The sequence below is a fragment of the Acomys russatus genome, chromosome 19 (genome assembly GCF_903995435.1).
Source record: "Acomys russatus chromosome 19, mAcoRus1.1, whole genome shotgun sequence".
NCBI lineage: Eukaryota > Metazoa > Chordata > Mammalia > Rodentia > Muridae > Acomys > Acomys russatus.
Window position 1 is genome coordinate 31,026,911 of NC_067155.1, and position 25,551 is coordinate 31,052,461.

At 46.8% G+C, this 25,551-nt stretch overlaps 3 protein-coding genes across 3 annotated transcripts in view; 1 reads left to right on the forward strand and 2 right to left on the reverse strand.

Moving 5' to 3' along the window:
* The window catches only part of LOC127203988 (zinc finger protein 721-like), a 1,570,727-nt gene that overhangs the window by 809,705 nt on the left and 735,471 nt on the right, over nucleotides 1-25,551 (reverse strand).
* Cers4 (ceramide synthase 4) lies at nucleotides 742-10,268 on the forward strand. The gene is made up of 10 exons (XM_051162971.1): nucleotides 742-915; nucleotides 2,322-2,439; nucleotides 4,172-4,290; nucleotides 4,605-4,662; nucleotides 5,429-5,479; nucleotides 6,035-6,127; nucleotides 6,369-6,497; nucleotides 7,246-7,352; nucleotides 9,513-9,669; nucleotides 9,773-10,268. The coding sequence occupies exons 1-10, from the start codon at nucleotides 743-745 to the stop codon at nucleotides 9,947-9,949; spliced, it is 1,182 nt and encodes a 393-aa protein (XP_051018928.1). The 5' UTR covers nucleotide 742; the 3' UTR covers nucleotides 9,950-10,268.
* LOC127202957 (vomeronasal type-2 receptor 116-like) overlaps nucleotides 15,516-25,551 on the reverse strand; it is a 44,883-nt gene continuing 34,847 nt past the window's right edge. The window contains exons 5-6 of the mRNA XM_051161794.1: nucleotides 17,313-17,436; nucleotides 15,516-16,432 (exon numbers count right to left, since the gene is read on the reverse strand). Of these exons, the coding sequence (XP_051017751.1) occupies nucleotides 15,516-16,432; nucleotides 17,313-17,436 (1,041 nt within the window). The remainder of the gene's footprint in view (nucleotides 16,433-17,312; nucleotides 17,437-25,551) is intronic.

Consider the following 25,551-nt stretch of genomic DNA (forward strand, 5'->3'; position numbering starts at 1 on the left):
GGTCAAACTTCCAGGATCTAACTGTGGAAATGCTTTCATAGACAAACTGGAAATATCACTAACTTTTGGAAGAGTTATTTATTTATTTATTTATTTATTTTTGTGTGTGTGTGTGTGTGTGTGTCTTAGTTACTGTTCTGTTGCCGTGACGAAACACCACGACCAAGGCAACTTGTAGAAGACAGTATTTAGTTGGGGCTTGCGCACAGTTTCAGAAGGCTAGTTCATGATCACCGTGGTGCGGGGAGCGCGGCAGCCAGTGGGTACTGAAGCAGTAGCCAAGAGCTTACATCCTGACCTGCAGGCAGGGGGAGACACTGGGCCTGGAGCGGGCTTTGACAACTCTCAATGACCTCCTCCAAAATTTTTCTCACCAACCAGGACCCAGCATTCAAATAGATCCGACTACCGAGGCATTCTCACTCAGACCACTACAGTGTGCATGGGACCACGTGGGCGCCTTGCCTGCCAAAGCCAGAAGAAGGCATTCACTACCCCCCCCCCCCCAGAATTGGAGTTGCATGTGGTTGTTAGCCGCTGGGTGGGAGGTGGGAATTGAACCTGGGTCCTCTGGAAGAGCATCCAGTGCTCTGAACCACGGAGCCATCTCTTCAGTGTTCCCCCCTCTTCTGACCTTTCTTCAAGTGGAGTGCTCTGTTGGCTCAGGAGATCCGGCCCCCTCCCACTGTTGGCGCTTTTTGACGTGAGTTGGTTGGCATTTACCTGCTTGTGTTTCCACAGCATGTTGTACAGCTTGAACGAGTGGCTGTGGCAGGAGGTGTACTGGTTACCACCCAATAGAACATGGGCAGAGCTGGAGGACCGAGATGGCATGGTGTTCGCCCACCCTCACCACATGCTTGCTGCCTTGCCAGTGGCTCTGGTCCTCATGGTTGTGCGCGTCATCTTTGAGAGGTGAGTGCCATTCTGTGGCTGGTGTGTGTGTATGTGTGCATGTGTGTGTGCATGTGTTCGTGTGTGTTCGTGTGTGTGCATGTGTGTGTGCATGTGTGAATGTGTGTGAGTGTGTATGTATGTGTGCAGGTGTGTGCATGTGTGAATGTGTGAGTGTGTATGTATGTGTGTGTGTGTGTGTGTACCACGAACATGCATGTGGCCACAGAGGCCAGAAAACGGTGTCAGATCCTCTGAAGCTCCAGTGACAGGTGACTGTGAGCAACCTGATGTGGGTGCTGGGATCCAAAGTCCTCTGGAAACACACAGCAAGTGTTCTTCGCTGCCGAGCCCTCTCCTTAGTCCCTTGAGCATCTTGTTTTCCTGTCTCCACTCCTTAAGTGTTGGATGACAGGCTTCCACTACCACTCCCTGTTTGTGGAGTGCAGGGGATGGAACCCAGGGCTTTGTACGTGCTAGGCAGACATTCTGCCAGCCAAGTGGCATCTCCAGACCTCCAGAATTCTTCTAAGGCTGTGTTCCAAGGAGTCCTAGACAGAGCCCTAGGTCATTCTCAAGAGGCTACCTTTCAGGTCCTGTCCCTGAGCAGAAGGGCATCTTTGTGGTTCCCATTCATCAAGGGGTTCCTGAACACTCTCTGCCTCTGGAACACAGGCCAGATATGGGGGACCCGAGGAACTTTCACTGAAGCTATATTTACCTCCTTGACCTAAAAAAAAAAAAAGTGTGCACATGCGCACACACGCACGCACACACACACACACACACATGCCCATGCACACATGCGCTCAACAAGGTCAGAGGTCAGTTTAAATGAAGTTTAGATGCTAGATATCCTGGAGATGGCGTTCAGCCTCCGTCTGTGGTCTTGGGGCTCCCTCTTGTGGGCAGTGTGGGGCCCGATGAACCAGGTACCTTCACTGGAGTAGGGATTGCGGGATGGGATGTCAGACTTAACTGGGAGCAATCCTTGCCCCCCCCCCTCCCTTGAGGAAAAGAAGATTGATGGAGGGAGACGAAGACCCAAGTCGCTAGGACAGGTGGAGTGAGAAGGACTTTCATTCTGGTTGAGGGTGAGTGAAGGAATCTGGCTTCCCTATGAGTTGGCCTGAGCACCCTTCTCCTGAGGAGGGAGCTAGTGTCTTCTCTTACAGTTGGTCTGATGCATGCAGTATCCAGGTAAACCCTTTTAGCCTTGAGGAATTAAGGCTAGGAGTAGTGGCAGGAAATTTTGTGTCCTGCCCATGTAGGTGTTCTGTCTCTGGGCTTCCAAACCCTTTGTTCAGATAGATTTGAACCGTGTTGACGGGGCTCGTCCAAGCCTCAGATTTCCTCACTATGCTCCTGCTTTATACGGCCACATCCTTTAATCTGAGTTCTACTGGTTTTGTCTCCCTTGCACTCAGATTCTTGGCCTTGCCCCTGAGCCAGTGGATGGGTATACGGGATCCAATCAGGAGACAGATAAATCCCAACCCGGTGCTGGAGAAATACTACCTCAGGAAGGGGAAGAGACCCGTGGAGGTGAGGCCCCCCCAACCCCCCCCCCCTGCACATCCTCTTGACATCTGCATAAGATGGCTTGGGACTCAGGTATAGAAGTGTTGTGTGGCCCTTATAGCCAGCGGGTCAGGGACCTCCGACCCATAAGTGCCCCGCCCTACATTCAACTGGTGTCCACAGATTCTTTGGTATGTGAGGCTCCTCCCCTCTGTCTCCTAGTTTGTGAGGCCTCACCCCTCCCAGCTATCCTGAGACTAGTGGGCCAGTCCCTTGGGTCTTAAAGCCACTTCTGTCCCAGCAGCAGGCTGCCCTTCCTAGTCTCAGGTTCCCTAGTCTTGAGGTCCTATTCTCCAGAAATGTGATGCCACCCTGTCTCCCCTTTCAGGCTTCCTGGATTATGAGGCCCCGCCCTTCCTGGTCTCCCTGTGACCTGGAGGAATCTGCCCTTGAAAGACTCCAGGCTTGAAATTGTCCAATTGTCCCTTACTTAGCCTTCCTGGGGACATGAAGACCTACTTTTCCTGGTCACCCTGAGACTTGAAGGCCCCATTGATTTCAGGTTCCCCAGGGTTTGAAACTCTGACACCCCCATCCTTCCTGGGTCGTGAGTCCCTGTACCTCTAGGCTTCCTGGGGCCTGAGGCTGTGCCTCTTTTTCCCAGGCTCCTTGGGCACAAGGTCCTACCCCCAAGAGGCTTCCTAGGTTATGAAACCTCAACTCTTAGCCTGGAACATCAGCCTTATGGTCACTCAATAAGCACATTCTGGAATTATGACGAGAAGAATAGGTTTCTTCTCTGTTCTGGGGAGGGACGAGATGCCTCTGTTCCAGTGGAGTGGCTGGAATGCCATAAGCAGCCCTGTGACCTGCCTCTGTTCCCATCCTTGGGGTGGCCGCCTAGTTGCCTGGTTTGGGTCAGGTTCTGTCGTGGTAAGGTGGAAGTGAAGACAGTGTCCCCTGGCTGGGGACAGGGTAGTTTCTATAGAGCAGCAGACAGCTAAATGCCTGCCTAGGGCAGCACCCTAGTCTGCTTTCCGTTGCTGTGCTAAAAAACACTAAGCGCAGAAGGAACTGGAGAAGAAAGGGTTCATTTCAGCGTGTACTTTTAGGTAACAGTCCATCACTGAGGGAGGAAAGGGCAGGAAGTCAAGGCCAGAACTGAAGCAGAGATCATGGAAGAATACTGCTTACTGGTTTGCTCCCTCTGGCTTGTGCTCAGCCAGATTGCTTAACACAGCTCAGGCCCATCTGCCCAGGCATGGTACCTGCCTCATCAGTCAGTAGTCAAGATAGTACCTCAGAGACACGGCCACCAAAAGTTGATAATACAAAATAAACAGGGGGTAGGGTAAGATTCAACCGCCCCTGGGGTGGGGGTGGGGGGAGTGGGGATGGTGGTGCAGGAAATCCCAGCCCTCATCCTTGTAATTTTTGTTTTTCCTCCTGGTGCGTGGGATCAACCCAGGACTTCGTTCATGCTAGGCAAGCAGCACAAAGCTACATGCCCCATTCTTAATGCCACACTCCACCAGTGATCTGCATAGTAAGGCTTAATCCTCTTAATGTCTAGCGTTCTGGCAGTCTCTCTACCAACCCTCCTCTCTTTCTCTCTCTCTCTAGTAGACACAGCCACTCTGTGGGGGAAGATCTGAAGCTTCAGGGAATCACAGTGGGATCATTGCATCCAGAGACAAAGGGTAGGAAAGCAGCACTAGGCCTGTATAAGCTTTGTGTCTCATTATTTCCTTTTCAGACCCAGATAGTCCTTCTGGCTGCCCAGTGTGGCCTCACACTGCGGCAGACTCAGTATTGGTTCAGAAGACGTCGCAACCAGGACGTGCCTTCCCTGTCCAAGAAATTCTGTGAAGCTTGGTAATTGCGGGTGCAGGGGAGGTAAAGTCTGTCGGAATAGTGAGACCCTGTTCCTCCTAGCCTGCCTGGGCAATGAGGCACCATCCTTGCAAACCTAGGTGGATAATGAAGCCCTGCCTCTCCCAGCCTGACTGGGTGATGAGGTTTCTCCCTTCTTGGTACTTGTTGAGGGCCTTCCCTTCCCAGACTCCCTGGGATGTGAGGCCACACCCCCTCTCAGCCTCCCTGGCAGATGTGGTTCCGCCTCTGGGGCCTGGACATTGCACTTTGGGCAGATGCCTCACTAGCTTCCCCTCTCTCCCCCGCCCTTGCAGCTGGAGATTTGTCTTCTATTTGTGTTCCTTCGTGGGTAGCATCACAGTCTTCTATCACGTGAGTAAACCCAAGGGTCACCTATCCCCCATAAGCTTCTACCTACAGGTGCTTACCGAAGGCCTACTGTGCACCAGGAGCCACTCATCTTCAGTGAATAGGTCTGCTGGGGAGGAGTGGGAGGAGGGCTGAGCTACAGTGGAGGAGAGAACACGTCGTCCTAGTTTCTTTTTCTGTTGTTGTAATAAAATACCCTGACAAGGGAGACCGGATCTGTTCTGCAGTTCAGTTCGGGGTTCGGGGTTCCAGTCCGTCATAGCCGGGGAAGTAGCTTGAGGGAGTTGGGTACATCCATCATCGTGGTTACACAGTGAGGAGGGGCGCAGATGTTAGTGTCCATCCAGTCCAAGGGCCACCCCATGAAATAGTGCTACCGATATTCAGGATAGTTCTTTCCATTTCAAATAACCCCATTGAGAGAAGTCTCTCGTGTAGAGCATGCCCACAGACCAACCTAATCTCGGCAGTCCCTCACCGAGACCGCAGTCCCAGGTGATTTCTCAGTTGTGCCAAGCTGACGATTGAAAACCGGTCATCAGACTTTTTAACACTCAGGGGTTGAAGCAGAAGGGTCGTGAATTTGAGGACAATGTGGGCCACATAGTGCAACCTTTGCTGGAAAAACAGAAAAGCAGGGCAGAGTGGAATTGGTACTTAGAAGGCCATGGAAGCCTGGCTCATGGGTCGGGGATGGGGGTTTCAGATCCCAGTGTAGGAGGCTGGCTTTTGCCTTTGGAGAGCTTGAGATTCCCTTGTTCCTTCATAGGAGCCATGGTTGTGGACACTGACATTGTGCTGGGAAAATTACCCATCCCAGGTGAGTGCCAGGGATGGTGGAGAAGCTCTGCTTTTGTGGTCACAGGCTAAAGAGTCAAGCTGTCTAGCTGATGAAGCCTTGGGCCCAGCACCTGCTTGTATGATGAGGCCTGGCCTTCCCTAACCCTGCCTCAGGGCTGAGGACCCACCCTTTCTAGTATTCTTGGTCCCTGAGACCCTGACTCTCACAGCCTCCCTAGGACGTGAGGCCTCACTCCTCCTCAGGCTTTCAGGCAGTTAAGATGGTTTCCTTTCAACTTTCCAGAGACTCAACCCCTTCCCCATAACTCCCCCATACAGCTCCCCCTCCCTCCATAACTTGTCTGGTTGTGGTTCCTAGTCCCTCCTGGTCTCCTGGGACTTGAAGGTTTTGCTTCAACTCCCTGGGCCACGAAGCCCCAATCTCTTGATCACCTCCAGGGATGGGGAGTGCATGCTTTACTTAGTTACTAGTCAAGTGTCGAGGTTTTGGGCAACCTGGGAGAATCTCCATCCAAGGCCCTTTCAGGTAGGAATCTCTACATTTCACAGCTAATCTTTTCTTCCCCTGTTGTAGATCCTGACTCCCGCCTTGTACTGGTGGTACCTCCTGGAGCTGAGCTTCTACATGTCCCTGCTACTGTCTCTGCCCTTCGACATCAAACGCAAGGTGAGTTAATGAGCTAAGAGTCCAGCTGGGTACCATGTGGGAGATGCCTCCCAATCTCTGGGCAAGGGCTGTGTGGGATAGATTGGCCTCAACGTTGTACCCTGAGGTGCCTTTGATTCCTGGCAAAAAGGTATGGGTTCCAGAGGCCTTACGGATCTCCGGGAAAAAAAGGCTTGCTTCCAGGCATGTGGCCCTCTAGCCAAAGAGGCTTGTCCTGGTGGTGACCTACTGTTTTCTGCAGGACTTCATGGAGCAGGTGTTGCACCACTTTGTGGCCGTGGGCCTGCTGAGCTTCTCCTATAGCACCAACTTGCTGCGCATTGGTGCTGTGATATTGCTGCTGCATGACTGCTCCGATTACCTGCTGGAGGTAGGGTCATCTCTACACTTGCCCTGCTGCATGACTGCTCCGATTACCTGCTGGAGGTAGGGTCACCTCTACACTTGCCCTGCTGCATGACTGCTCCGATTACCTGCTGGAGGTAGGGTCACCTCTACACTTGCCCTGCTGCATGACTGCTCCGATTACCTGCTGGAGGGTTAGGGTCACCTCTACACTTGCCCTGCTGCATGACTGCTCCGATTACCTGCTGGAGGGTTAGGGTCACCTCTACACTTGCCCTGCTGGCCCGGCTCTTTTCCTGACCATGGAGAGGAGGCCCCCACCACAACTGGGCTATCTAAGGATACCCTGTTCTTCCTAATCTGATAGAGGGATAAGGCTCTGCTCCTCCTCAACCTCTCTGAGGGATAAGACCAGCCCCCCCCCTCCCCCTTTAGTTTCCCTGAGACGCAAGGCCTATTCCCTCTTGCTCTCTGGAACAGGAAGTCCCCATCCCTGTCTGACCCCTTTGGTTGTGAGGCCCTGCCCCTCCCCCTCCACCCCTCCCCCCAGCCTTTCAGGTACTAGAGGCCCCATGTCTTGGTCTTCCTGGAGATGAAATATTCTGTCTCTGTCGCTCATCCTTTGCCCTTCCTAGGTAGTTCTGGAGATATGGCCTTACCCCCAGTTTACTTGAACTCACCCCATAGTTTCTTGTCCCCAAGTTGAGGATCCCCCTCATCTGGTCCACCACTTTCTTGGTCCTAAGTGTGTTTCTCTTTGCTGCTCTCTCCAGGCTGGTAAGATGTTGAACTATGCTAAGTTTCGGCGGTCGTGCAACGTTGTCTTCGTCATCTTCTCCTTAATGTTCTTCTACACTCGCCTCATATACTTACCCACCCAGTGAGTCCCGAGGGCTTAGGGGGAGCGGAGGGGGTGTGTCCAGGATGCAGGCATGCCTCACCCCTGTTGCCTTACCTCAGGGAACTGGATGTGTTGCCTGGGATTTTTTTTTTCCAGAGCTCAGCATATGCAAAGGCCCAGAGGTAAGAGAAACAGAGAACCGAGTGCAGCGCTGTGCAGGGCACTCCTGGAACAGGAAAAGAGAGAGTAGGAAGCTGTCCAAGTGCCTGGTCATTAAAATTGTCTAGTAACTATCTTCTCCTTTTGATAATGCGTTGAGTCTGGAATGTGTTGGTGTGTGTGTGTGTGTGTGTGTGTGTGTGTGTGTGTGTGTGTGTAGGAATATGAGAGAGAGCAACGCAGATGGCTGCCCTCCTGGAGCTAGCTGATGTCAGTGAGAAAAAGGTAGATAGGCCAACCAGCAGAATACAAACAAGGCTTATGGAAGTGATGAGGTAAAACTAGGAAGTGTGCAGGAAGTAGGTGTGTAGGTAGTTGGCCTTGGATGAATATTTCTTCAGAGACATTTCAGTGACAGCCATTGCACATATAGAGAATGAATGGGGCTCGAGAACCATAGAGGAAGATGGTCCAGGTGGAGGGAACAGCATATGCAAAGGCTCTGAGGCTAGACTGTGTTCCAGTGTTGGAAGAACAGAAGAAGTGAGTTCATGTGGTTGGAAGAGAGAGAGAAAGATATGGTGAATACAGGTAGGTGACCAGGGCAAGTCATGAAGGACGTTATGGATGTTATGTGAAGGGAGGTGGGAGCCATGGAGGGCTGAGGGCAGATGGTGGGAGTCTAGGGGCAAATAGACGAACCAGGGCAGCCGAGAGAAGGAGACCAGAACAAATAGACACCATCAGGGCTAGGAGAAACTTCAGGAGGTGTCAGGAGCCCAGCTGCTTTGTGCTGATTTTGGGGGCCTGTGCCCCTTTGTAGACATAGAGGAGACAGGGGGTATGCCAGGCTGAGCTTTCTGGAAGGGTGGGTTATAAATGCAGGAATTGCCAGCTTGCGGTAGGCATTTGCAGCAGAAGGCTGGATGGTGACATCTGGGGATAAGGTATGGATCCAAGCCAATTCCTGGAGCTCCCTGATGTTTGTTGGAGACTAATGGAGAACGTGTGAGACGTGAAGACTGCAGGTGTGGCAAAGTTTGGTGGTGAGGAGTTTGCCTAGTGCCTGTTAGGTATAGGGTTGGTGATGAGAGAGAGTGAAAGAAGCAGACAGGGAATGCAAGGGGAGAAAGAAAAGGGGAAAAGAAAGGCAATAAAGGGAGAAGATGGAGGAAAACATGGAAGAAGGAAGATGAAAAGGAGAGGAGGAGGAGAAAGATGAAAGAAAAGAAAAAAGGAAGTGGAAGCTATTGAAGAAAATGGAGGAGGGGGAGTGTGGAGGAGGGAGGAAGGAGGAGGAGGAGGGAGGGAGATGAGAGTGGAGGAGGGAGGAAGGAGAGGAGGAGGGAGGGGAGATGAGAGTGGAGGAGGGAGGAAGGAGAGGAGGAGGGAGGAGATGAGAGTGGAGGAGGGAGGAAGGAGAGGAGGGAGGGAGATGAGAGTGGAGGAGGGAGGAAGGAGAGGAGGAGAAGGAAAGAAATAAGTGTGGAGGAGGAGGGAGAGGTGAGGGCTCCTAGAAGGCACAAGAGTCGCAAGGGGAAAAGAAATGAAGTAGCCGGAGGCAGAGATTGATCAACGGTGTCTGCTTGGCTTTTTCTTTTTTTCATATGAAGGAACAGCAGGGTGGTTTTAATGGTCAAGGGTGTGTGGTAGGAAACAAGAGCTGTGACCTTGCAAAGAGATGGTTTAGCCAGAGCTGGGGAACAGCAGGCAAGGGGTGGAGGTGTAGGACCAGCAGGCTTGGGAACGTTGTGTCTGACTGGTCGATGTAGAGTTATTGTGTCTCTAAAGAGAGATGAATAACCATAAAGGGTCACCCAGGAGGGCCAGTGGGACATTAGATACTGCCTTGGAGTTTGCAGTCCAGAGATGCCAGTTGACAAACTTGTATGTTCCACTGACTTAGTATAAGCAGGCGAAGAGAGATACCATCTTAGGATGGGGAACTAGGGAGGTTCATGAGCATAGAAAGCCCGTGCAGATTCCTAGGAATGGCAAGCTGTACCAAGTGATGAAACTCCTCCCTGCTTCCTGTTTTAGGGTCATGTACTCCACTCTGTTTGAATCCATCGAGAATTCGGGACCCTTCTTTGCCTACTATTTCTTTAATGGGCTCCTGGTGATACTGCAGATTCTTCATGTGTACTGGTTCAGCCTCATTCTGCGCATGCTCTTTAGTTTCCTAAGGAGTGGTCAGGTACGGAGAACTGATCAGGTCAGCCCCCAGTGCCCCTCCCTGACCCAGAGCCTCTCTCCCCACCCCCGTTCCTTTCTGACCCTAGCACCATCTGCTTTCACAGATGAAGAGTGACATTCGCAGTGATGTAGAAGAGTCAGACTCCAGCAGTGACGAGGCAGTCCCCCAAGATCTCCAGCTGAAGAATAAGGTGGCTCAAGCGTCTGGAGCAGCCGTCACCAATGGCATGAGGAGCCGGGCAGTGGGGCATCTGACCAATGGGCACACCCAGGCCACGTAGACAACCTAGGACTGAAGTTGAAGGGTTGCCTCCAGCACCGTGGATATCTGGATGCTGGGCTGGTGACCCTGGGAGACAGGGAAGTCCTACCCCAAGGTAGGAAGAGGACTGATGATCTGTTTCCATCGCTTCCCTTCTGTCCCTTTCAGTTTATCCCTTCGAGCAACTGGACAGAGCCTGCGAGAGCAGTTGTCCTCTGTATCTTGCCACAGCCACCCTCAGGATGTAGCCTGCTGGCTGTGGGGAGCCTTGGCTCCAAGGACCAATAAAAACTTCAACAGAGATGGATTTTCTGCCTGAGAGCTTGGGTTCCCTTCACAGCTTGTCCTCTTCACTACTTACTACTCTGTTGACAGTATTCTTCACTGCCACATGAAGATTCTGTCCACTCTTGCCCACATAGCACTACATACAGTGTGAAGATAACCCCTGCCCTTCCGTCAAAGCCCTCCAGGACATTGGCGTTAGCTGATATAGGCTTGCTTATAGGAAAGAAGTTACTAAGCTACGATGCAGCTCCTCTGTCTGAGCTTACACAGCTTTCTTGGTCCAAGCCAGAGTATAGAACAGAGACCTGTGCATGTCCCTTGCTTAAGTCAACCTCCAGCCCCACCCAGCGTCTTTATATTCCTTTGGGACAGTGGTGAAGTCACCATCTTCAGGAGTGCTATAGGAAAAGATCCTCCTCTAAGATGGAGACTTGGTGACCAGTGTTACTTAACTCAGAAATCAAAGACGCAGCATCCGTGTATGGTTAGACCATGCCATCTTTGGGAGTATGCAAGAGGACCTGAGTGTCACGGAAGAGAGAGAGAGAGAGAGCAGAGACAGTGAGGAGAGAATGCCATCTCAGGAGACATCCAAAAATAAATGCTCTGGGACAAAGCAGAGCCTAGCATGGTGGTCCATGACTGTCATCTGACACCAGGGAGGAAGAAGCCAACGGCCTGGGTTACAAAGCAGGGCCCAGTCTCAAAGCAAACAATGGGAGAGGGTGTCAAGGAACAGGTCCCTTAGAATAGAAAGCTAGACAAATATCTGAGACAGAAACAGCTATGAAGAAAATGATAAAACGGGCGGGGGGTGGGGGGGGGGGAGGAGAAGGAGGGGCAACTCCGGGTGCAGAGCAGGGTGGTAAGATGGGATGTATATTTTGGGACAATATGAGATAAAGGATGAGACATGTGGCATCTGTCGAGATAGCTGTTCAGGGGAAACAAAAGTAGCACAAACAAAGCCTGCATGTGGAAAAGCGAGGAAGAGAAGGCCACGGAAAGGAAAGGGAAAAGGCAGCGGGGGGGGGGGGAGATGAAATGAGGGCAAAGGAAAGAAGAAAGAGAAGAATGTTGTAGATCATGCATGGATGAGAGAGCAGGAAGGAGCATTTCAGAAGGAAAGTGGAGGGACACTGACGAGACCAACAGCTTCCCAGAGAACTTGAGGCCCGGAAATAGGTATAGCCACCAGCTTGAAATCACAGTACTCTGGATACTGAGGCAGGGAGGTGATAGGCTTGAGGCAAGCCTCGGAAGGAGAACCCACCTAGAAAAGCGACCAGAACAAACAGAGTGGACACCCATAGAGGTACAATGACACATGGACATGATGGGATTTTTTTTTTTTTTTTTTAAAGCGGTAAAGAATAAGTCATTACGGTTGCAGAAAATGGATGCAACTGGGAGTCATGTTTGGGAGAATAAGTCACACTCAGACAAATATTGACTGTTTCCTTTCATGCAAAACTTAGATTGGACATATAAATATTTGTGTATATGTGTGGTTTTTTTTTTTTTTTTTTTTTTTGCATTTGTACGTTTAGAGGTCATGAAATAACAGGGATCAGAAGAGGGAGGAAGCAATCTTAAGAGAGATGAAGGTAATCTGTGTGACGTGGAAACAGAAAGGTAATGAGCCAACCAGGAAAGGACAGCGCCAGAGAGGGGTACAGGAAGTATGATGAATAAATAAAAAATAACAAAATACAATGACTCCTGTACGAAGATGTCATGATGAAACCTGTTGCTTTTCTATGTAAATGTAAAAAAATATATGTACAGGACCGGACCGATAAACTTAAAATACACACCGACCTTACTAATAAACTTAGTACAGAGTAATGCTGGATTCTTAAAATAGGATCAGTAGTTGTGATAGGTAACCTCCGTTGTCAGCTTGACGAAATCAAGAATCACCTGGCAAGTGAGCCTCTAGGCAGAACCTGTAAGAGAGTATTTTAATTAAGTTAATTGGAGTGAAAAGACCACTATAGGCGGCACTGCCTCCTGCTAAGAAGAATGTCTATAGCCAAATATGATGGCTAATAAGGATTGGATGGAATGTTCTGTAGGTGTATGCTAAGTCCATCTGATGTACGGTGTAGTTTAACTCTGCTGCGTCGTGGCTGGACAGTTAGTTTGGGTGACCCGTCTATATGAACGATTGGTATTGCTAGACCTTCTACACAGATGTTGCCCAACGGGCAGCCCAGGCTTCATGTGGGTCTCCCTAGTAAGGGGAGCAGGGGCTATCTCTGACATGGGCTCTGTTGCCTGCTTTTTGATCACTTCTCCTTGGCGGAGCTGCCTCCCCAGGCCACATGGGAAGAGGACGGGCTCAATCCTGATGCGACTTGATGTACTTGGGTGGGCTGGTAGGGGGAGGCTCCCTTTTCTGAGGAGTAAGGGGGGGGCGGATGGAGGGGAGAAGGATGGAAGGTGGGACTGGGAGGAGAGAAGGCGGGGGCAGGGGCTACAGTCAGGATGTAAAGTGAATAAGTAAATAAATAAATAAATAAGAAAGTTTGGTATTAAATCCATTTACTAATATCATCTAAGGACCTGTTTTTTCCCATTTGATGTTTATTTTATGAAGCTGGAGCCCTAACATTTGGTGTGTTTGGTTGTAATGCTCTTGATAGAATGTTTTCCTCCAGGGATGTGTGTTTCTTGGAGGCATTGTAGAGTTGGATCTAGTTTTTTTTTTTTTTTTCTTGAACTTACGGATAAATTTTATTTTCATTTTATAAGAATTATTTAGTTGATGGGCCGTCTCGGTGCACACCTTTAATTCCAGCACTTGGGAAGGAAAGGCAGATGAATGTCTTTGAGTTTGAGGACAGCATGGTCAGTGGAGCAAGTTCCAGGACAGCCAGGGCTACACAAAGAAACCCTGTTCCCCCCCCCCCCCAAAAAAATTTACAACTTGAAGTTTACAAGAACATCGAGAGCTTGGCACAGGGGTTTTAATGTTCCCTTTCCCTGTCATGTGTTAGCCCCTGCCACCATCAGCTTCCTACAATCCACATGGACACATCCATCCTCATTTCACATTAGTGTTCATATTTCCTTCTTGTTCTTATTTTTTTAATTTAATACAGGATTTTATCTGTAGCCCAGGCTACCTTTCAACTTGCCATTCCAACAGCCTCCCAACTGCTGCAGTTACTACATGTGTCCACCATTACACCAAACAGGGTTCATATGTTCAGTGGGTATTGGCAAATGTGTAATAACCTATGTTCACCACTGAAATACCACACAGAGTCATTTTAGAGCGCCCAGTCCTCTGTGCTCTTCTTCATCACCTCTTCCTCATTCCCAACCCCCTGTCAAGCCATGACCTTCCACCATCTCCATGGTGTTCCTATGTAGTTTTCTATCCAGTCAACCAGTCTGTACCTCTTTATTGGCGAGTTGAGGCACCACACATAGATTATTATTGAAAAATCTCTACTAATTTCTGTCATGTTTGTTGGCTGGATAATTGTTCTTTATGTTGTCCTGCGTTAGTATCTGGATTACTCTGTTGGATATAATAGGCTCTTTCCATCCAGTCTGCTCATGATATCTATTCCTCCTGTTCTCTGGTGACTATAATTTCTTCTTCCGTAGCTTATAGTATTCCTTTAGTGTCATCTGCAGTGCTGGCTTGGTGGTCAGGACCCCCCCCCCCCCACACACACCAGTCGTGTTTATCTTGAAATATCCTTATTAAGTTTTAAATTTAGAAGATCACTTGGCTATCATAGGCTTGACTGGAAGTTACCTGCTTTTGAGGCTTGAAATAATAGGTCATTTCATGACTTCTGGGTTTCTGATGGTTTGCTTTTGTAGGTGAGTTGGCGTTTTTCCTTTGCAGCATTTAATATTGTTCCTTTGCTTTATATTTTTGACATCTTGACTATAATGTGCCATGAGGTTCTTCTCTGGTCATGTCTACTTGGGGTTCTGAATGCTGCTTGTGTTTGAAAGTCTGCCTCTTCTTACAGGCTCGGGACATCGAATGGATGTAATCGCATGGATCTCCTGCAGCTTTGGTGTTCATTTCACTCCTATCATGTGGCTCTTGGGCTTGGTCTTTCTTAGACATTATGGCCATATTTTGTTTACTGGTATCTATATGTATTATTTCTCTACCCTTCTCCATCCTGATTAACTTTTTTTTTGTTTGTTTGTTTCCTTGAGTCTCTTGTTGAGGCTTCCCACTATGGTTTTTTGTTTTGTTTTGTTTTTTATTTTCAACACTTTTGTCCCTCCTCATCTCAGTCTCATGCTTAAGTTTTCTTCCATGTTGCTGATTTTTTTCCATCTTTCTTCCTGCCTTTTTCTTTTGTGTTGATGACTTTCTCTGTACGTCCTGTATATAGTCTGATATAGTCATCTGATATTTTATTTATTTCAGAATGTTGAGTTCACCAGTTGAGTTGTGGCCCTCTGGGGGAAGTTATGTTGCCTTCCTTTTTAATGTTTCTTTTATCTTGTGTTGCAGTCTGCATGTCTGCTGGTTTGTATATCTCTTCTGGATTTTGGGGAGGTAGTGGTGGCGGGAAATGTCACCAACAACTTAGACGGTAGGGAAAGTAAGCACCAGCAGTTTGCCAGTCTCTCCGCCTTGCTCCAAAGTCTGAAACCTCCAGAAGTTGGCCCGACACCCAGTCTTTTTCCATTGTGATCCTCGTTACATGCTTAGTAGGACATTAACCACTGTATAAAACAGTGTAGAAGTTACTAAAAACATTAAATGTGGAACCACCGTTCAATAAAACCATAGAACTCTTGGATAGTACGATGACCAGGGGACGTCGACAGAGATATTTGCACATCCATGCTTATTGTTGTACTTGGATGGTAAGCTGAGAAAAGGAAGGATGCCAGAGATTCATCAACAGATGAATAGACAAAGTAAATGTGGAGCATATTTACAGTGGCATTTATTCAGCTTTAAAAAAGAATAAAGTTATGGCATTTAAGAGGCATTTTGTGGAACTGAAAGTTGTTAAATTAAGCAACTTAAGCCATATTCCTAAGTATAAATAAAGAGTTCTTTCTCTTTCTTCAGTATGAAAGTAGCCAAGAGAGGGGAGAAAGTGAGGGAGGTAGGAGTAATGAAACACATCTATGAATATAGAAATATTGTTTTAAGATAAGGAACAGGAGGATGTAGATAGAAGGGGTGGGGTATCAGTTTATGAGGGGAGGGAGGATGAATAGGGACAAAATACATGTATGAAAATCCAATAGTGAAATCTACTTCGTGTTCCAACTTGAAAACTTAATTTAAAAATGTATTAAGCCTTGTACCTATACTGTATTTTGTCCTTGAGACCCCGGATGGAGTTCCTTTGTGGTCTTAAGAAAATGATGTAGCACTTGGGGGCAAAGATACAGCCTAGAAGCCCTGCACTGGAGACCAAGATGGAGAAGACCTCCACAGCCACCATAGCTTTGCCCTTGGTGCTGTGGTAGACAGGGAGGAAGGTAGCCCAGACGCTGCAGAAGACCAGCATGCTGAATGTCAGGAGCTTGGCTTCATTGAAGGTGTCAGGCAGGTTCCTGGCCAAGAAAGCCATGGTGAAACTACCCAGAGCCAGAGCCCCCAGGTATCCCAGCACACAGTAGAAGGCAGTGACCGAGCCCTTGTTGCACATGATGATGACGTGCTCATGTTCAGACTGTGCATCTATGTCAATGAAGGGGGGAGATGTTCCCAGCCAGATCCCACACAAGATGATTTGGATCAAGGTGCAGATGGGAACAATGAAGTTCGGTGCCCGCGTTACCAACAACCACCTGGTTCTTTTTCCGGGAGCGGTGACTTGGAAGGCCAGAACCACAGTAATAGTTTTGGCTAAGACAGTGGAAACAGCAATGGTGAACACTACTCCAAATGTAGTCTGCTGTAGGATGCAGGTGGCTGTGTTGGGATGGCCAATGAAGAGAAAAGAACAGAGAAAACAGAAGTTGAGCGTGACGAGCAGGATGTAGCTAAGAGTGTGGTTATTTGCCTTCACGATGGGCGTGTCCTGCCGCTTCAGGAAGATCCCGAGAACTAGTGTTGACAGTGCAGAGAGGCACAAGGCCATGCAGGACAGACCTATCCCCATGGGATCGTCATAATCCAGGAAGGTCATAGATTTCTGGAGGCAGTGATTCTGCTCTGTGTTGGCGTATTGATGATCCAGACACTGTACGCATTGATCCACACCTGGTGAAAATGGGTCTTTTTGTTACTTCATGCTTATTAGTTTTCTTTGGTTTGCAGCCCCTCTCCTTCACCCAGTCTTTTGAGTAGCTTAGTCTAACAGCCCTCCTTTGTTACTACTAATAAAAGAAGGCCTTGTGGAGAATAATGTGACGACTGCCTGCCTATTGCCTGCATGGCCTCAAAATCACAGAGACCCACCTGCCTTTGCCTCCCCAAGTGCTGAGATAACAGGTGTGGGTCACTGTGCTCGGCTGATACTAATATTATTTTTAAAACAAGTTCTCATAAAACAAGCTCTGACTGTCCTGGGACTTGTCATGTAAATTAGACTGATTGTAAATTCACAGAGACCTGCCTACCTCTGCCTCCTGAGTGCAGAAGTTGTGCTCCATTTATACTGCTTAACATTCTTTATCTTATTGGGGAGGACAATTTTAACAGGGCAGCCAGACCCCATGGCAGTCCCCAGTAACTAGGAAGAGTCCTCAAACAAGTAGCCAATCCTGAATCCCCCCACCCCCATCCCCATAAGCTGATTCACCTCGAACCAATCAGTTTAAAACTCATCACAAGTCCCTCTGACTGTCTCTACATTGAGCCTGTGTGCTCACTTCTGGATCACCATTTTGAAAAAGGTGGTGATCCCTGCATACTGGAATCTCTGCAGAATAAATGCTCTTTGCTTTTGCACCCTGCCTGAGTCTGGGGTCTTTCTTCAGCAGCTCACCTGGACGCTAAGATTATTAAATAAACACTTTGGGTTAAGGAGATGGCTCAGTATGTAAAATGTTTCCAATGTAAATGTAAGAATCAGACTTCTCATAAAAAAAAGTAACTAGTAATTAGGAATAGAGAATTTCTCCACAGTACACGTATTTACCTGTCTCATTGGAAATGTGATTCTCTGGGCATGGAATGCACTCAAAACAACAAGCCATTTTTCCTTCCGGGAGGGATTTTCTGAATCCAGGACCACAACTTTCACTGCATACTGACTTGGGAGTCTGAGGAAAATCAGATGTGTGTAAGTTATAAGTCAGTTTTTTTTTTTTGTTTTTTTTTTTTGTTTTGTTTTTTGCCTACTGCTCTAGTGAGCCCGTTGTTTGTAGAACAGATCGTTAATGAACATAGTTTTTGTATCCATAAGTAATTGATTGGATGTGCCTACAGCTTGGACATGATGTTATATTAACAGTGTTGACCTTCAACATGTGGTGGTACTAAAACATGGTGAAGCCTCCAACCTCAGGGCTGGAAAAATAGCTCAGTATAAGAACACATAATACTCTTGAAGAGGTCCTGAATTTGGTTTCCAGAATCCACATTACATGGCTCAAACCTACTTGTAGTTCCAGCTTCAGGAGATCAAATAGCCTCCTTTGGTCTTCATAGGCACCTGTATTCAACATGCAGATATTTATATATGCATAAAAATGATGAAAAATACAAAGAAAGATTTTTAATAACGAATAAATTGGTGATTGGAGGCTTGCATTTGGGAGGTATATAGGGACAATAGGCTAATCCTACCTCTTTTTTTTTTTTTTTCTCCTGGTTGCCTTGAGGTGAGTGGCTTCCACTAAGCACACCACTGTTCATTATCACAGACACAAAAGTAACAGCTAAGTGGGTCTCAGATAGAAACCTCCAAACTCAGCAGAAAGATACATTGTGAATAAAGCTTGGCCTGGTGGTGCACACCTTTAATCCCAGCACCCGGGAAGCAGAGGCAGGCAGATCTCTGAGTTGGAGGCCAACCTGGTAGTGAGTCCAGGACAGCCAGGACTATGAGAGAAACCATGTCTCCACAAACTAAAAAGGAAAAAAGGAAAAAAAAAAAAGTTATGTTGTAAATAATGAAAACCTACAACAGATGCTAGACATATTTTGATATGAAATGCATGAACATTTAGATACATACTGGTAAATGAACATACTTTAGTTACATACAGTAGATAAGAAAATTCTCTTCCTCAAAGTGAAAATAAAAAGCCAGGTGTGGTGGTGTACTCCTTTAATCCTAGCACTCCAGAATCAGAGGCAGGCAGACTCACATTTACAAAGTTGAGTCCAGGACAGCCTGAGCTACACAGAGAATACTTGTCTTAAAAAAAATATGGAAATATAAAAATTTAAAATGTACAGATAACTACTGGGTGTGATGATGGCTCAGAGCTGCTTCTGTGAGACTCCGTGAAAGACAGAGTCACAACAAAAAGCAATAGACTGTTTCTTTCTCCTGCTGCCAGCCAACTAGGCTCAGAATTTACCTCTGGATTTTTGGGCCACTAGATCTGATATAATAGGGGTTCAAATGTTACTTGGGTATGGATAATATTAAAATTGTTTAATGCTGTTTTACCTTATTGCTGGCTCTAAAATTGGGTTAAAGCTCACTTTTTTTTTTTTTTTTTCAGCCCCAGGCATGCTTTTAAAGTGTATGTCTGGGGTCAGAGACTAAAGGGATTGTTGACTTATAAGTTAATCAGTATGGTTAAACTTCTGTAATCTTGATAACAAAAGTTTAATGTAGTGGATATAAGCATGTTTTTGTTTTGATCCCAAATGTGGGATGGGGAACAGACTTGTGAGAGAACAGGTGATGTTTATCCACTTAGAAGTCGGGAACCACCTCGGTGGGCCGGGGAAGGGGGTGGCTTGGTTTTTGCAAGCTGAAACACATCCTAGTACAGACTCTGAGAGTATGTACACACACACACACACACACACACACACACACACACACACACACACACAAAACAGGAGGCTGGGGGGCTTTTTGGGTCTTGGCATTGTTTGGCTGTCTATCGCTCCACTTTGAGAAGCTTCTAGAGAGACCCGCTCCAGAGAAAGCTTTGGGGCTCCTGGTTCCAGCTGCTGGTCCAGGTTCTAGCAGCAACTTTAGTGGAATTGCTGGTCTGCTGAAATCCTGCCTACTACACAAGGGGAATGGCTCCCAGGAACTGAATTCAAAAAGCTCTACTGTCTCCTGATCCCATAAACCTTTCTCTCCTATCTAGGGTAGGTGGGTTGGAGGGGAGGTATAAGCATTTAAAGAACCCCAAGTAAAGTAGGCTTGGAAAAAGGTGAAGCCTACAGGTTAACTTAAAACTCATGACTTGGGGTTGACAATTACAATATCTTGACTATGGACTGAAGACCATGGGGTCATATGGTTTAACCACCATATTGACTAAGTGCTCTATGTCCTTTACTCTTTAAAAAGGTACTTTATTTGGATATGGCAAAAACACAATTGAGAGATTTTAAGCTTAAAAAAAAAAGTTTTGGAGGTTTAAAAAAAAAAAAAAAAAAAAAAGGTTAAAAATCACTGACTTAAAAATATGTCTCCCCTTACCTAATGTCTATTCAGGCTAACAGAGACTGATTTAAAGATATATGTCAAGGGGCTGGAGAGATGGCTCAGAGGTTAAGAGTGTTGACTGCTCTTCCAAAGGTCATGAGTTCAATTCCCAGCAACCACATGTTGGCTCACAACCATGTATAACGAAGTCTGTATACATAATAAATGAATAAATCTTAAGAAAAAGATATATGTCAAACCTTGCTTTTGCTAGCATTATTAGGCTGTAGATTTTTTTTTGTAAACTGAGTCATACAGAAAGCTGTTGTGTTCTATAATAATACTCCTTGTAAGAATCAGAACATTTCCCATTCTCCTCATGAACTGTGTTTATAAATTAAGAGTCTTATTTTGATACTGAAAGGGCTCCAGTTTAAATTTGTTATTTAAAATCTAAGCCTAATTTGGGCGAAACATAAAGTGCTGGTCTAATGAAAGCTGCTAAATTATTATAAACTAGTAAGGATAATTTTAAAAATGCAAGTTAATAAGTCAGGCACCTTATAAATGACAATTCTTTAATATGTTCAGAAGTATATTTATAGTCATGCTGAATCTATAAGTAACTAAAAATGGACAAGGATTGTTTAACTCAGATATACTAGGTAGATACTGGCCCTCAAACTTGTCAGAGATCTGGTGAATATGGCATTTAAGATGTTTACACTTAACTGTGATAGACAGACTCTCAGATCCTATCAGTGACCCCCGGTCTCCAAGAAAATAATGGATACAACGGCAAAGGCCTCCACCTGGATTATGATAATGATATGATTATGAGAAAGGCTACCCAGATGCCTTGCCCACTGCTGTTGCCTGGCCTAAACTGTGGACAAGCAGTTTAGGGAACAAATAACATCTGAACACAAAGTGCCAGACCATGTGTACCGTAACTAGAGACCTCCCATGTTCCTCCTCTGCAGAAAAGCCTGATGGCCAAAGACTGTTCCAGATGCCACGGAGACCACAGAAGCCTGGGACAGCTGCCTAGGTAACGGACTATGGAGTAGTCTGTGCCATTTTAATTAAAACATAGGCCATTTAGATGATCATTTATCCTTCTCAGGTATCTGATCACACTGATGACTCAGCTAGCCATAGATTTTTTTGTTAGCTAAACAACAGGCTTCTTACCCAAAGTAATCAACCACCATGTTAGTTTATTAGTCAGCTCATTAATTAGATGAAGCTACTAGATTTCCTATTAAAACAAGGCAAACAGATTTGCCTTGCTCACAGGCTTCATGTTAAAGAAAAGATTCCAGATGTAACTTTCCACGAAGAAACATGTTGTACAATGTTACTGCTCTCAGTAACATCTACTTATGTCTTTAGTAAATGATCAAATAAAAAAACTGTTCTGAGATATATATATATATAAAGATTTGAAGATATCCTGGCACCCTTAGCCCTAGCGAATCAGACACACTTACCCTCAAAACCCGGTCTTACTCCCCAAGGTTTATAAATACAAGCTGGCTGGCTTGTGGCCTCATGCTCATGCTAATTCTGGGACTTATGCCCTCTCTCTTGCCACTACACCTCCACTCTGACTGTCTGAGATTCCACTTGTGGGCGAGGGAGGGGGAACACCACTAGACACCTGGTGGTCCGCAGCAATGGCCGAATTGCCTTTGCAGCCACTGGGGCCTGCTCAACCACTGCCAATAGCTCAGTGCTGACCCCCCCTCCCCTCGCCCCCCCCTCGCCCCTCCCCCCGTGAAGTCTCTCTTCCTGTCTGCTAGTGGATTTTGGACCTTGCCCTGCTTCCACTGCTGTGCTTGGTACAGCGGCTCAAACAAGGAGCTGTAACACCTGTGGAGTCTCATTCGAAAAAGAACTAACTGTAACACCTAATGTGGAAACTAATTTTCCACCTCCACCTGAGAGGCCTGGCCTGGCGCGCCCTCGGCCTCCAGCCTCACCCTAAAGCACCCTAGCCACCCCTGAGTGAGAAACGTTCTTGTCTGGAGGCAAGCAGTACTTGCCAGACGTGGGACCCAGGCCACCCCCAACCTCTGCCGCATGCAGAATGGCGAGAGAGAGAGAGAGAGAGAGAGAGAGAGAGAGAGAGAGAGAGAGAGAGAGAGAGAGAGAGAGAGAAAGAAGAAGAAGAAGGAGGAGGAGGAGGAGGAAGAGGAAGAGAGGGAGGGAGGTGGGATTAAGATTTGAGTTAGGTGGGTGAGAGAATCTGGGAAAGGTTGGGAGAGGGGAACTGTAATCAGAATATATTATATGGGAAAAATTTAACAACATCAAAATAAACAAAAGAAAATTACAACTAATCTATATGCAGAAGAAGGGAAAAAAGGCATTAACTGCTGACGGGAATAGCAACTTGTGCATCCACCATGGAAACAAGTGTGGAGAGTTCCTGTACAACTTAAAACAGAATCACACATGACTCATGCATACTACTGTAGGGAATATACAATATACTCCAAAGAGTTTAACATGAGAGAGGAGCCAAATCCCTCTCCTGATTGATGCGGAAGAGTTCAGATGTGAAATCAGAGCATTCTAGGCAAGAGAGCACAGGGTGTAAGCTGTACCACCAAGCTCTCTCTTTTTTTTTTTTTTTTTAATCGTTACAGCTTCCTTGATGATAATAATAGAGTTACAGGTTTACGTTCAACCAGGGAAGCCATATTCACAGGCTTGCATATTCAAGGTTACACAAAGCACAACAACGTTATTTTTTCTTCAGAAAAGCATCTGAGGCGTGGGAACATAATGTGACCTAAACATCCTGCAGACATTGATGAGGGCCAAAGACATTCTTGTGTTCCTCTTCCCGTTGGTTGGCGTTCCAAGTTCTCTTCTTGAGAAATATCAGTGTTGGCTGTTATTATGCCGTTGTCACAAATTCATTGCATCCTCACACAAGCTTAATTCACCTCCCAACATCCTAAGTCAACATACTACTGAGATCCATGTTGACTGCTGTCCTAATAGTTAATGGATGGAACCAGACTAGATGCTCATCAGGAACTAAAGGAGGTGTGATTCTTATACACAATAGAATTTTACACAGAACAATATGTGTGTATATATATATATATATATATATATATATATATATATATATATATATATTGCAGGAAATGAATGGGACTGGAAAACTATGTTTTCAATAACTTAAGTGAGACTTTGAATGACAGACCTTGCATACTTCCTCTTATATGTGAATCCAGGATTTAACTTTAATTGTTTATTATTATTATTTACGGTGTATGTGTATAGTGTATGCATGTGTTATGTATGTCCACAGGTACATGTGTGTGCATGGAGGCCAGAGGAGTATGTCCGGTGTCTAGTGTACCAATCTTGTTTCCTTGAGACTGGTCTTCTGTTGATTAGGGTGGAGGTCTGGTCTTCTCCAGATAGCCAATCCCCATACTTGGGCCATGAAGAACGGACTCTCTTTTTCAGTAGGGCCTCTTGCCCAATCTGATCTGGTGACTCCAGAATTTTGTAAGGATCATCACATAGAAAATACAGGCCTGACTTTTCCAGATAACAGGCACAGGGTGTTCCAGAAAGTGTTCCACCCTGTGCTGAGATCTTAGCCCTAACAAATAGTCTTTAATTATTCCCCTGGTGCCATCCCCTCACAGATAGGACAATTAAGCACTATCTTCTTTCCTCTGATAAAGGCACCACTGTACGTAGATGAGATATTCTGGCTCCTTCAGCCCTAGCAAATCAAACGCATTCATCCTCGCTTCCCAGGGTTTATAACTCCCTAACTCACAGGTAAAATTGCTTTCCACTCTTCTCTTCATATGACTGTCTTGAATTTCGTCATTCTGGGAAGGGCTCCTGAGAAGTGCTGGACTCCCAGAGCCTCCAGCAGCTCGCTGCCTCTAGAGGAGTTACCCACGCCATCAGGGCTTGCCCAATGCCAACCTCTAGGGAAGCACTTATGGAGAGTGCATCTCACCCTGACTGCCAGCAGAGCTGGCTATGACACTCAGCCTCCCCTGGAGAGGCTGAGAACCTCTCTGAGCATGCAGCATGCCATTTCTTGCCCTGTCTCCCAGTAGGCATCCCTCTCCCCTTGCTGATGCAAACCTGCCTGCCTGCAGGGATCCAAACCTGCAGGACCCACACCGCCAGGGGCCAGAGATGCGGAACCACAGTCCTCTTACTGAGTTTAGCATTTAGCACAGACTGGTTGACCAACAAGCCTCAGTGACCCTCTTTTGTTTGGGAAGTTCCACAGGACAAGGTTTTGGATGTGCATGGCCATGTCCAGCTTTTATAGTGTTTATGATTGCATAGCTATCATACATACACTGGGCCATTTCCCAAGGCCTATTATGATCATTTTTGTGTATGCGCATATGAGCACGTTGGTGGGGGGTATGGTCCTGAGACCATAGGAAGGGAAGAAGACACTCTAATCAAGGGTGTTAGGTTATAAAATACGTGCAGCATGAAAGCGGAAGCAGATGACTGTAGGAAAAAAGAAGAGTGCTGTCAGGAGGTGGACGGGGACTAAGGTAGAGGAGTAGGTGACAAGCAGGACTAGGATAAAGTATGTGGGAAGATGCTGCAAAGAACTCTACTTTGTATGGTAATTACAGAACCAGTTAAAGGGCTCCGCCCCTTGGGGTGGTCCTACCTTAACTCTTTCCTCCTCTATCTGCCCAGCTTTCCCATCTAACCTATTCCCATCCTGTGATATCTCAACTGCTGATACTAAGAAACACTTTCTACCAGGAACCCCCAGCAACCATACCAGGCTAGGACTCAGGTAGGTGCCTTTTGCTATCATTTATTCATGTCTTCCGCTGTGATCTCTCATTCTCGCTCTTGAGTGCCATAGCAATCGGTTTGCGGGAGTCCCTCCTTGCACCCTACCTCCATCCCCTGGGGACTCTACCTTTTGGTGAGGACCCAGAGTAGAGTCCTCAGGGTCCCCTACCTCTTTGTCCCCCATCTCTCAAGACTTACTCTTTGTTTACAGCCTTCTTGCAGATGCCTCTCCTTCCACCACACTGTCACTCCCCGTGGTGTGACATAGCCTGATGCCCGTAGCCTTTTCCCATGGGCCCTCTCAGTTTTCCTCCTAGCTCAGTCTTTTCTTTCATCTGCTGACCTGCAGAAGCAGTCTTTTCCAGGGACCTCACAGTCACTACACTTTCCTAGGACCCAAAGAGGCAACAGCAACCAAAGAACAGAGCACACAGAAAGCAAAAACAAGACCAGATACAAAACCTACAATCGCCTCAGTCCTTCTAACCCCAGATGCCTATACACCAGCATAGAACCACAAATATTAACAGCTAAGGAAATAGATCTCATGATAGCCTAGTTACATACTAGTTTGTAGGGCCATGGGAAATGGAGTGTAGCTGAAACAAAGCCAAGGACTTAAAAAGAACAACTATTCATGTTCGTCCTTCATGTTCCAGCTCCAAGTGCTGCAGTTGGCATTCTCCGTCAGAACAGGACAGCTTCCAAGACAGCTCTGAAGAAAGCGTCTGATCCCAATTGGTCCAGCATTTCAGACTGTCACACAAAGGACTTCTATTAAGCCTAGAATCTCTCAACATTTAGGAACCGGACCACAGATGCTAATCCTAGCTTGTTTAACCATTTTACTAATTTTATTTAGGCACCTACAAAGGTATTATTCGCCCCAAATCAGCTGAAAGAAACCCTAAGAGAAGGATGCCCCATTTCCCTTGCAGGGGGTTGGGTAGGTTTTTGGTTGCTTTCTTGGGCTATAGATGTTTATTTTCATTGG